General features: G+C 41.6%; 1 protein-coding gene across 1 annotated transcript in view; it reads left to right on the top strand.

Moving 5' to 3' along the window:
* The first annotated feature begins 3,732 nt into the window (after positions 1-3,732).
* Positions 3,733-12,576, top strand: part of ORC5 (origin recognition complex subunit 5) — a 90,342-nt gene continuing 81,498 nt past the window's right edge. The window contains exons 1-3 of the mRNA XM_056846993.1: positions 3,733-3,843; positions 8,631-8,723; positions 9,419-9,616. Of these exons, the coding sequence (XP_056702971.1) occupies positions 3,733-3,843; positions 8,631-8,723; positions 9,419-9,616 (402 nt within the window). The remainder of the gene's footprint in view (positions 3,844-8,630; positions 8,724-9,418; positions 9,617-12,576) is intronic.

The raw sequence follows: 12,576 nt of genomic DNA, 5'->3' as shown, positions 1-12,576 counted from the left end.
TAGGAGCAACTCCTCATTTAAACATGTAATTCTTCAGGGAAGTGAAATGATACAGCAGAGGTCCCCAGCATGGTGGCCGTGGGGGCCATGATGCTTTCTAACACCTTTTCTGGCACCCCCCAAGTGTTTTTAGGAAGTGGGCAAGGCCAGATAGGACTTTTGCCCAGCAACGCTTCTGATTTGACTATAGGAAATTTGATTGGCTGTTCCAATTTTTTTTAAAAAATATTAATTTGACAGCAGCTGCCACCACAACACAAGGATCTGCACGGTTGGGGACCCGTGGGATGCAGGAAAAGACTTTAAAAAAGACATCTCTACTTCAGAAGAACCACTGATGACTCCCATAGTATCTCTGCAGACAGAGAAGTCCCAAGCTTCTAGCTACATGGCTGACCGGAAGAGAACAGTAGGAAGTGGCAGGAAGCAAGCATGAGAATGAAGAAGGAAAAACAATAAAGCAGAATGAAGAAGGGGGGCACCCAGCTTCCAGTCTAGATTTCCCATTTACTGCCCCCTGCAGGAGCTTCTTCTTTACATTTGATATTGTATTCAAACCAACTTCCAAAGCGGTTTTTCCAACTACTGTCTTTATTTGAAAGGAAGATGACCTTGAATGTAAGACAACACCCTCAAAAGTTTTTATTATTACAAATACATGTAATATGTGTGCAGGTTTCAGACAACCACCTCTTTTTATGGCATGCCTGGGGAAAAACTTTAGTCTTGCATTTGGGTAAATACTGTGGCAGCTTGTTGCTGTGCAAAGCTGCAATATTAAGCCAGTTGATTGTAACTCGGCTGCAGAGGATTACGTTTCAGCATTATCACCTTGCTGAGGTTTAAAATATGGATATTGGCTTAAATTCTTGCTAACTTTGAAGTTTTTTTTTTAAGTTTGTAATTGATGAAGACAGATAAGTGCCTCTCCTTATGTGGTACGTAGCCTTGATAAATGATGCTTAAGGGATACTTCAAAAGGCTTTCCCCGGTTTATCCCTATTCCTTCTCCTTAGCGGGTAAGCATTGTCAACAAGGCAGATGCAAATGTCTCAAGAGAATACCTGTGGCATTGATATAGTAGTGTATTAGTTCAACAGCATATGTTGCACTTAGTTTTTAAAAAAGAATTCTTCTACAGAGGGTGGCTGCATAGTTGCAGGACTATAGAGAGGGAAGGACCGGGGGACAAAATCCCAGGCCCTTAGTCACTCTGGGGGCTCAGGGAGCTTAGCAAGGCATGTCATATCCTTTCACGCAGTTTTGAGGCTGGGTCTGGTGATGTGTGAGGGAGGCCCAGAGGAAATCTCTGTGTGTGTGTGTGTTGATGGCTCTTGTACTGCCATAACCAATGAGGGGAAGAAGTGGAAAATGGTGGTGTGTTTTGCCATGTGCTGGGAGGGGAGAAAGAAGCAGATACAGGGGCCTGTAAACGCAGTTCTAAAGAGGGTACCATAATGTGTACTTCGGATTGCATCTTTAGAAACTACTCAACGGTGTGATTTCCCATTACATTGTACACATTTTTGTCTCCACTCTGTCAAAATCCTAAGATGGTTTGGACTAGAATCCAAGAGTTATTTTCCGTGCACCTGTTTTGTTTTCCTAACATCCAGCTCGATGAAACATCCTGTTGGGACCCAAAAGCTGGCACACTCTTTTGTGCTATTTCACTTAGTCTTCAGAAAGCGTGGGAGATGGCTTTCGTTTTGGAATTTTGTTTCCGACCAGCGCGGCTACCTGGAAACCTTTTCTCGTTCTCTTCCAGCGTGGCCTGTAGGAGACTGGATTTCTCTCAGACCACAAACTAAACAAGCCCATAAAACAGATACACTTATTTCTTCTGCATCTCTCCCCCGTTTCCAGTCACTGTGATCAAACTCCTTCCACCAGCCGGCCAACCGCGGCAACAAACGCCTCCCCCCCCCCCCCGTCCTTTCTGTGTTCACCTTCCCCTGAGCGGCTCCCGCCCCCTTCAGGGGAAGTCAGGGCACCGGGCACAGCCCCTCGTGGTTACAGAAGCCAGTACTGCGCATAACCGGCAGTGACGCCTTGGCCGGGAGGGCCGCTTGCTGTGTGCGCATGCTCAGCGGTGGCAGCTCGTATTTGGAGTGGACGGCGGGAAGGCGCGTGGTGCTGGCGGTGCTTGTAGCCATCCTTTGTCGCGGAGTGGTAGGCGAGGCTCAGACGGGGGAGGGGGCCGTGCTCTGATGTCGAGGAGTATTTGGATCGTGTGTATGAAAGGAATGCGTGTTCGCTCCCTTCCTAGTCTGTGGGCTGCGCAGAGCCCGTTTGTAGAACAAGAGAGGCCAAATTAGGAGACAAACTGGAGTGCATGTTTGTTTATTTAGACTATTCCTACCCTGCTTCCAAACTAATTCTCAAGGCAGCTGACAACCTATTAAACAAATTAATACAACCGATAAACGCTGCATATTAAAATATCCGCATTTGCTTGAGAGGAAGATGACTGAACGTAAGATGACCCCCCCTTCCCCAATGTTATACACACAAAAAAAGATATTGGATGCAACTGTAACTTCTGTGCAAATGTAAGACAACCCTCTCTCTTTTCTGGATGACATTTGAAAACCTTTGAAAAAACCTTGTCTCGCATTTGAGTAAATACTGTGGAAAGTAACAACATTAAAATAACAGCAACAATTAACAATAATGGTTGCAGAAATATGAGAACTTGCAGTATCAATTAACAAAAAAGGGCAGCCTAAGGCAATGGAACCAGCAACAAGCTTTTGGAGAGTAGCAAAAACTTAGGGAAATGGATGTTTTCAGCTATCCCCAGAGCACCTGCCAGGTGAATAAATGCAGAAATGAACATAAACGAGGTGCCACGGTGGGAAAAAAACATAACTCTAGTAGCTGTGTATTTGAGCTCTGGATCTCGGTGGGGCAGGCGGTCCTTGAGGCATGCCAATCCTGGGTTGCTGAAGGCGCCCATGATCAGAACCAGCCCTTTGAGCTATGGCCAGAAATTGTCAGCCAAAGGAGTTTGCTCTATGCGGGTGAAAGATATTTTCAGTAATTGTTACTTGCCAATGATTTTGCAACTAGGTTCTGACCCCACTGGAGTTCCTGAGCAGTCGTCCATAGCAGAGAGTGCCTTATAACAATCAGATCTAAGTGTGATCAGATCAGGGAGAACAGTGGTCAGATCTCACTTTTCCAGGAAAGAATGCAGCTGGTGAACCAATAGAAGTTGGTTTAAAGGGGCCACAAATTATATCGGAACCTCTGCAGAATGGATCTGAAAGCTCTGCCAAGCCATGAACTTCCTCTTTCCATGGCAAACGGAAGTCTGTGTGACAGGCTGACTCCAGAATCACAACATGTCCTCAGTCTTGTCTGGATTAACTTCTGTTCATGCATTTATAATGCAGAAATATGCAGGTTTATATGTACTGCAGTTTTTAATTAGGATATTGTGAATACAGACGTTTTGAGGCCTGATGATCTTGTTATAATTGTGTAGGGCTTAACCCTATATAGTCTCAGGCTTCAAGTGAGCACTTAAGAAAGCTATAATAGAATTAATTCCTTGACTAAAAACAGGGTGGTATGCTCTGTGTGTGTGTGGGGGGGGGGGCTTGCTTTATACTTAGGTAGTTCTTTGAGAAATCCTTAACAACAACAGTTTCATTTTCCAGGTCCATTTTTCTTGTATCTTGGGAAGTGCCAGGTGAGAGCACTTTGCTACAGGATTGGGAAATTAAAATGCAATCTTTCAAACACCTGAAGTATCCAGAAGAGGCATTGCTCCAATTGGAAGGCCTGGTACCCTGCCGAGAATCTCAAGTGTCAACCCTGTTGTCGATCTTCGGAGAGGTAACTTTTTGTCTCTTTTAAAACGACTGCATTCCCCCCCTTCCTTTTTCTCATTGTCCTTAAGATACTTGGGCATGTTTTGGGCTGCGATCCATTTTTAAGGTTATCGCTTTACTTGCGATTCTTCTCTTGACAGCTGGCAGCAATAAAGGAAAGAGGGTGTCAGAGGAGTGGAAAGACCTGGGTTGAAAGGTGGACAGCTATGATACTCACTAAGGCAGCAATCCTAAGACAGTTTTCTTGGGAGTTAGCTGCACTGAAGAAAGTGGGACTTACTTCCAAGTAGAGATATTCAATTTTGGAGGAAAAAAAGAAATGTAAAAAAAATATTGAAATACGTACTGTTTCTATTGGACATAAACTACATTTGTTGAACATCAATTGCATCATGTATAACTTAATGTATGCAATTGTACTATTTGACATATTTATGGAATTTTAAAGTATCAGTGTTATTTTCTATGAGAAAAAAGTGCAAGCATACCCTGTACTTGAGAAGGAGTTACAAACTGCTGTACCCTGTGCTATCATAGCACAGGGATCTTAATTTTGGCTTCTGAGAGATAGGAATAAATAAAAGTTGAAGGTAAAAAACAAATTCCGTAATAAACAAAAGAAAGTTTATTATGTGGACAGAAGCACTCTCAGACGGTAACAATATATAGGACTGCCAGCTTATAATACTGGGGGTTATCGCACTTGTATTCCCAACGATGTATTAAGAGTTTGAAAACATTATAAAAAATACTGTTCGCACTTCGTTTGGCCCCTTTAGCTGTGAAGACTTCTTCCAACCATTTATAAGCCATGGTATCCAAAAACCCTTTTAAACCCTTTTAAACGTTTTTTATAACGTTTTCAAACTCTTAATACATTGCTGGGAATACAAAGTGCGGTAACCCCCACTGAAAACATTGAACTCTTTAACAGTGTATTATCAATCAACACATAACAGCATATTAATTGTTTCCATAATTTATATTTAAACAGAAAAACTTTAATTGAAAGTAGTGCATACATCTACAATTCACACAGGAGTTGTCATTGATTAACTATAAATGGGCTTACATAAAAATGTTCATCTTACACGTTTTGAGTAAAAACTTGTCTTTCGTATCACTCATTCCCAAGTGGGTGGCGTTGGTTGGATTTTTTGTTTCAGTTTCATCAAATTTCAGTTTTTCCATCAGAAAAATGAGGACTTTTTCATTCCATACATTTTGAGTGAGAAAAGCCTTGTCTTAAAATTGTTTAATACATTCTAAAAGAGAACTTATTTCATAAGGGTTTTCCACTGGGAAATTTAAAGAACCCCTCAGACTTCTTTATGTTATATGTTTTGAGGGAGAAAACCTTTGACTTAAGAAGCATTTCACTCATTCTGAAAGAGAAAATATTTCATAGGAGTTTTTTCCAGTGGTCCCCCAAATTTTCCATTTTTTCTGCTGGAAAAATTGAAAAAGTTCTTGGGGAAAAAACCCGGGAAAAAACCCAGGAAAAAAGCCTATCTTTCCAGTTTTTCTGGGTTTCCCCCCTCCCTAGGGCTTTTCATTATTACTTCCAAGTAGATCTGCTTAGCACTGCTTCGTTAAAGGGGCAATCATAAGCAGGTCTACTTGGGAGTAAGTTCCATTTTATTCAGTGGGGTTTACTCCCAGGAAGGTGTTCTTTGCCTTGCAACCTAAGTCTTAAGTCATTACTCTTACCCCCTGAATTAACTCCTTGTGAAAATACAGCGGTGTTAGCTCTATTTATGCCTTTAAGTCCTTTGGAGAACATGAAATTGTGATAAACAGTATTTTCTGTAATTTTTTAAAAAGTTTTCATATTGCTACTCTCTTCCTCTACCAATCAAACAAGACACAGTTTTGTTCAGTTTTGCTTGATTGTTGCCCTTTAGAATTGATCGGTAACAGAGTACGACCTTCTTCTATGCTAATTGATGGTGTGCATAAACATTACATCTACTCATTATAATAGGTTGATAACAACGAATGGTAATATGACATAACTTTCCTGTAGTCTTTTTCTAAGCTTGGAAACTCCATCCCAATACTTTCTTGTATTAGTTTTTTTCTGCCTGCTCTGCTGAACCTTGGGATTCTTTTGAAACTTTTCAGAGTTTGAAACCTTCAACGATAAAATCAGTAGACAAGATTGTTCACCAAACTTCCAGCACTATCAATCTTCTTCTAGTGTGCAGCCATAGGAAAGTGTTAGATATGCTCTAGGAATGGATTGGGCAAAGCTGAGGACCATCCATTACACCCAACTGCCACGTTGGATGGTGTCTTGACAGATATCCTGGGCTTCCTTGGCAGATAAATAGATTTGGGAAGGATACTCTTTGTTAAAACTTAGTCAGAGGAGCCCAGCCTTGAGCCTGTGGGCATTTTTGGAATTTTGAGAGAGTATAGTGAGCTCTGTGCCCCGACATGGATGGCCCAGGATACCCTTACCTCGTCAGATCTCAGAAGCTAAGCAGGGTTGGCCCTGATTAGTACTTGGATGGGAGACCCTCAAGGAATAACAGGGTCGCTATCCAGAGGAAGGTAATGGCAAACCACCTCTCTTACCTTGAAAACCCTGCTGGGTCACCATAAGTTGGCTGCGACTTGATGGCACTTTACATGTATACACAGTGACCTCTGCAACAAAATAACTTCTCGAAGCCAAGTTTCCTCCTGTGGTGGGAGGGCACATCTCCTCTAGAGGACATCTGAAGCATCATGTGTTCCACTGAGGTGGAAAAAAGCTGGAATTGGTTATTTGCTTTGAGGAAAAAGCAGCTGAATGCCAGGAAATACATTACAGGGCACCATGGTGTCAATGGGGGGCACATCAGAAATTATAGGTGCAGTGGCTTGGGTAAAGATTAGTGACTGAGGAGTGGAGAATTCTTGACTTGCAGCTCGTTTTCTGTACAATGTCAGGTTTCTTTCAGCAAGCAAATGCTCTGTTTCCTGTATAATTCAATGGTATTAGCAATGCATTCAGTGGGGAATACTACGGTATTCCCCCGAATATGTTTTATGTAACAGACATTTAACTTTCTTGATTAATATGGACTGTGGCACAGACAGAGTTGTTACCTTTTACCTGCACACTTCTGTAATGAAACATAATATTTATACAAGCCCTTGTGGGAAATAATGGTGTCATTCAGTTCATAGTATGAAAATTGATGTCAAGTTTGCTCCTGCTGCATTGAATTTTGTCAGGAGGATGTCTAACAGTTGCACCATTGAAGCATTCAGTACAAGAGCTAAAAGTGCAGATTGGTTTTTAAATGAAAGCTTTTCATCAGTGGGGCTGAGTTTTGATTCACTCCATAATTTGCAAGGTCAGCTCTGTTTTTGTTCCTGGAGGATGAATTTTTTAACTCCTGCTTTCAGGAAACATTGCATGACTTGAAGGTGCAAATCCTAGCAGAAGAGTGACTGCTTAGAATCGCACTGCTCCTGGTGTGCTCAGACATTCATTTTAGTTTAGTAACCAAAAAGAAGTCGATGTTCTGAAGTGCAGTCATAAACGTGAAGTGAGAAGTAAGTGGGACTTAATCCCTAGTAAGTGTGTTTAGGATTGTAGCCAGAGTCATCCAAAAGTCATCTTATCTGGAAAAGCTAGAAAACACGTGCACTGTGTTTAGCATTCTCCTCCCCCGCCCCCCAAAAATCAATGGATGTTGCATTAGATTCAGTTGTCCTTTATTGTTTCTTAGGTGATGGCAAATCACTGTTGCCAAGATATATTTTTATCATTTTTGGGCCACTTATGACAACTCAGTGAATATCTTAACTAGAAAATTCTGTGAGTTTCTTAACCATTCTATATTTAGTACATTTCCCCTTTGTTTGGCTTTCGTTTTCTTTCATTTATTTAAACACACACATTCTTATGGGGGGGTGTGTGTTAGTGAAAATAGATTTGTAAACAGAAATATTGGGTGTTCTTGGTTTAATTGGACATCTGTAGCTTACCAGAAGTTTCAAATTTTTATTTTGTGGGTATTGTTTTCAAGCATTTATTAATGCCACGGTCACACCAACAGCTGGCCACCACAGTGCAGGCTGCTCTCAGGATTGCACTGCCCGTGTTGCAAAAAATGAAGCTGTTTAGTGTTCATGATGGCAACTGGTTTGCCGTTCGCTATACATTAAGAACACAGCTTCCTTTCTTCAAATCCTCCTGCAAAACGCCCCTCTGCTGTGAAAACCCCACAGAATTCCTGGTTCCCCACCCAACTGCAGGTAGCTGTGACTGCATTCATTTCTTTCTCTATTCTTGTCTCATTTTCAGACTTCAGTTTGTAAGCTCCCATGGGGCAAGGGCCTTCTTTCTCTCGTGTTGGGAAATAGAGTTTGTATTGATGGTTCTGAATAAATAACAGAGCAGTTAGTTGCCTAAAGACTCGTCCTACCTGCACTGCCTGAAAGGGTAGCTCATTGAAAAGCAACCAGGTCTGAGTCTTCTGGCACAAGAAAACTTGGCTTCTGTTACCCCCACAAGCTCTAATCATGACCATTCCAAACTTGTAATGTCTTGGGAGTTTTCAGTGCTCCAGGTCATTGGTATTGTTGAATCCTATTCTCAAGTAGTTGATGGACTGTAAAATCAAGGGGAGAGGTTGCCTTGGAGGTCCTTAATTGCTGTGAGTCCCTTCATTCGTCAGCTTTTCATCTAGCAGAAAATTTGATGAGTCAAGGTTATATTTATCTTTCAACTGAAGAAAGGCCAATGCTTTGAAAAAAGACTAAATATATATTTATAAATCTTTCTTTGTCTAGCGTCAGCATTTTAGTTTTCCGTCCCTTTTCATCTATGGACATGCATCCAGTGGAAAGACTTATGTGATGCAAACTCTTCTGAAAACCTTAGAGGTAAGACAAATAATGGTGCCATACTTTGCATTGGAAAACGCTTTGAAATTCTGACCAAAAAGATTTGTGATATGTTGTTTTGTAGGGTCTAGCTGTGTTGAGAACAATGACACTGATATCAGCCATGTGCTGGTAGGCATGTGGATGGCCTGGTAGTCCCAGCTAAGCATCCCTGCAATGCTTAACCCCAACCCACACAATTAGTGTTGATTACTTTAATGCCTGCATGCACTGTAATTGTGCATTCCAGCCTGAATTTAGTTCCGTCTCCCAATCTGGCCTATGATCTGTGTAGTCCTGTCCCCTCTGGTGATTTGTGGGCCCCTGTTTTTGTGTTGCTGCAGCTATCTTCTGGCTGTCAGCCCTAGTGCAGAGGACAAGAGGAGTAACTAAAATTACACTGGGAAAGAGGGGTGAGAGAGAATAAAACAAACACTGTGGCAGCAACTGCCATTGAAACTGTGTTATTTTAATCTGCAAAGCCAATCAGATCTTCAGTGGCATATCAGAAGCCCTGTTGTCTGAGAGTCCCACCTGGCCCCACCCACTTTCGAAAAACACTTGGTGAGCACCCAAAAAAAGTTTCAGTAGATGCCATGGTGGCCTTATGCATCACTTTGGGGTCCCCTGATCTAGACAGACTCTTGTAATGTTATGAGCACAAGCCAGCCTGAACTCATTCTTCTCTTTGTCAGCTTCCCCATGTGTTCGTCAGCTGTAATGAATGCTTCACCTCAAGACTGCTGCTGGAGGAAATTCTGAGACAGCTCCAACGCCTTTCCTCTACAGGAGAAGATCTTGCACCTGCTTCCTGTGACTCGTTCAATGACTTTGTTCATTTATTTAAGCAGGGAACAACGACGCCCAGTCTACAGAATCAAACTATATATGTTGTAAGTCTGTAAATCCTCTTGTGAGCTAGTATTTAAATAAGAGCTAGTACCTCATAGAGTTCTATTAATTGCTTCTCGTGCTGCTTTTTTTGTGTGGTAGAGTCCCCATGGTGTCAGTTTTCTGAGATTACTATTTTATTGTAATATATTTTTATTTGGCAGGATAAGCACTGAAAACTGAGTTTGCTGCTTATGCACAAGACTGGATAGCAAGTCTGTTCAGACTCTTTGTGGGGCCCATCTGTACAGCCCTTATGGGGAGATGTTGGATCTCATGGAAGACTCTGCTACATGATCCCTGTCTGCTAACAGCCCTGCATACTCCTAAGATACTTTTATGGTAGCATCCATAAGTAGGAATTATCTCCAAGTTGAATATAATGGGGTTTCAGAGAACAATGCAACTCATGCCATGTGCCTGTTTTCTCATTGTGGGAAGGTCAGTGTGATGCCTTGCACCTCCCCATGGAAGTCCAGGAAAAAAAGGGGTAGAGGAAGAAGAAACACCACTGCAGCCGCCTCGTCTCCTGCCTGGAATGGGGGGGGGGATTATTTCAGGCTCCAAGCCCTGCCACACCTTTGCTGGGCCTCAGATATGGAGGGGAGGGAGGTTCAAGACATCCAGTTCCTCTTCTTTCTGTTGGGCTGCTCCAGGCCCTCCCTGGTCTCTCTGCACCTTCCTCTTCCCTTGCTAAGAGAGGAGCAGTCCTGACTGCATCCTCTTTGGTCTGAGGCGTAAAGGTTTTAAACAGACCAGCTGGGACTACCTTAGCCCTGCCTTGCCAGTTCCTGTCTTACGAGGCCCCCCAGCCTCATGAGCCTTACTGCTCCTCCTTGGGCCTCCTCCAGGAGTGGATAAGTGCTCCCCAGTGGCCTGAAAGCCCATTGCCTCTGAGAGGTGTGCTTTGGCTGACTGTATACGGCCTTTTTTTCTTGATCTTCCAACAGATTTAAAGCAAAAGTCCCGTCCAGCAGAAACTGCAGACACTTCTCTTCATACAACGCTTGCAAGCAGTCCAGACTCATTCCTGTTTCCAATTTTCCTGGTTTCCTGAAAATGGCCAGCATTTATCTTAAAGGGCATTTTGAATCTACTTTTACTTTTGCCCTTTATCCCATTTTTATTCCATTTCCTTTGAACCACTTTCTCTTTTTTAATAATTTTTAAAAACTTTATAATATAATAATCACTACAAAAAGTTACAGGAAAGATACAGAATATAGAAAAACAATCGAATACAATGAATTACACTGAGATTACTACTATCCATAATATTGATTTCACATGTTTATATCCAGCTGCTTAATGATTACCATCTTTAGCATCATAACTGCCCTCTTTAGCATTAATAAAACCCAAATTGTGTGTGTGTAAAGTGCTGTCAAGTCGCAGCTGACTTATGGCGGCCCCTTTTTGGGGGTTTTCATGGCAAGAGACTAACAGAGGTGGTTTGCCGGTGCCTTCCTTTGCACAGCAACCCTGGTATTCCTTGGTGGTCTCCCATCCAAATACTAACCAGGGCTGACCCTGCTTAGCTTCCGAGATCTGACCAGATCAGGCTAGCCTGGGCTATCCAGGTCAGTGCAAAAACCCAAATTACTACCCGTTAATTTCTTAATAACCTACTACAACATAAATGTATCATTGGTTTATGTCTACTATATGATCATGAACTGCCTCTTATTTGGTTTTTCTTATTTATAATATCTTAACATCATACAAAACAGATAATCTTACTTCATCTGAAAACTTTATCTGTCTGATCACATATGTCACAGATCTCATCTTCCTTCTCAACCCAAATTTTGAGAAGAATATATGTAGTAGAGTTTCCATTTATCCTGAAGTTCTTTAATTGGCCTGTTCATGAAGCTTGTCAGTTTTGCCATCACTACATATTCTGCTAATTTACTCTTCCCATCCTCGATATCTAGACATTCATCTGATTTCCATTTTGCTGCTACTGTGACTCTGGCTGCGGTTGTCATATATTTGAACAGCTTTTATAGAGCTTTTGTGACTCCTGTTGGAAAACATGTTTTTCGGTTCCATTGGGAACATCAATCATAAAATTCTATGCATTTCATTATGAATTTCTATCCAATACTTCTTTTCATTTGCAGGACCACCACAAATGATAATAAGTCCCATCATTCTTCTTGCATTTCTTTGAACTCCCTGTTCATTTTCTGAATGTCTTTGGGAGTTACATGCCATTGATAAAACATCTTATACCAATTTTCTCTCAACGATTGACTGGCAGTAAATTTTATCGCTTTCATCCAAACTGTCTCCCATTGTTGCAACAAAATTTCTTCTAGATTTTGCATCCATTTCACCATACACAGCTTTGCCTGTTCAGTTTCTGTATCATATTTAAGCAGTAGTTTGTAAATTCTTCCCAATAAGTGATCCTAATCTTGTATTATTAGATTTTCAAAATCAGTTAAATCTCTTATCCCTTCTTTTGAAAACTGACAGTCTTTCTTTAATCTTGAGCATAATTGAAAATATAGGACACATTGGAAGTTTTTCACTTCTTCTCTTGCCTTGTTTTGATTTCTCCTTGAGTATTGATCATATCCTGATATATTATATAGTCATTGTATTTCATTACAAATCTGTCATAGTATTCTTCTGTTGGAGACATTAATGGTGAAGGCATCAATGTGCAGATGGATAGAGAAAGTTTCCCTTTTCCAAGTAACCACAGTATAACCATAAACCTTAAAACTACCCTAATAGGCTGTTCAAAACCCTGGCTGTGTGTGAAAAGGCAGAAGAGCCTACAAAGTGAAGAACAGAGTTTCTGAAAAAATAACATAGGAGTGGACTCTTACCACCTTAACCTAGCACCACACCATGCTGCTGGGAGAGAGAGACCCCAAATGATCCCCCCCCCAAAAAAACAGATCTCTTACCACCTAGGAAAGGTGCCAGGGCTCTCTAGTCAGTGGCA

This window comes from Euleptes europaea, chromosome 3 (genome assembly GCF_029931775.1).
Source record: "Euleptes europaea isolate rEulEur1 chromosome 3, rEulEur1.hap1, whole genome shotgun sequence".
In the NCBI taxonomy this organism is placed as follows: Eukaryota; Metazoa; Chordata; class Lepidosauria; order Squamata; family Sphaerodactylidae; genus Euleptes; species Euleptes europaea.
This window is presented reverse-complemented; position numbering and strand designations above follow the sequence as displayed.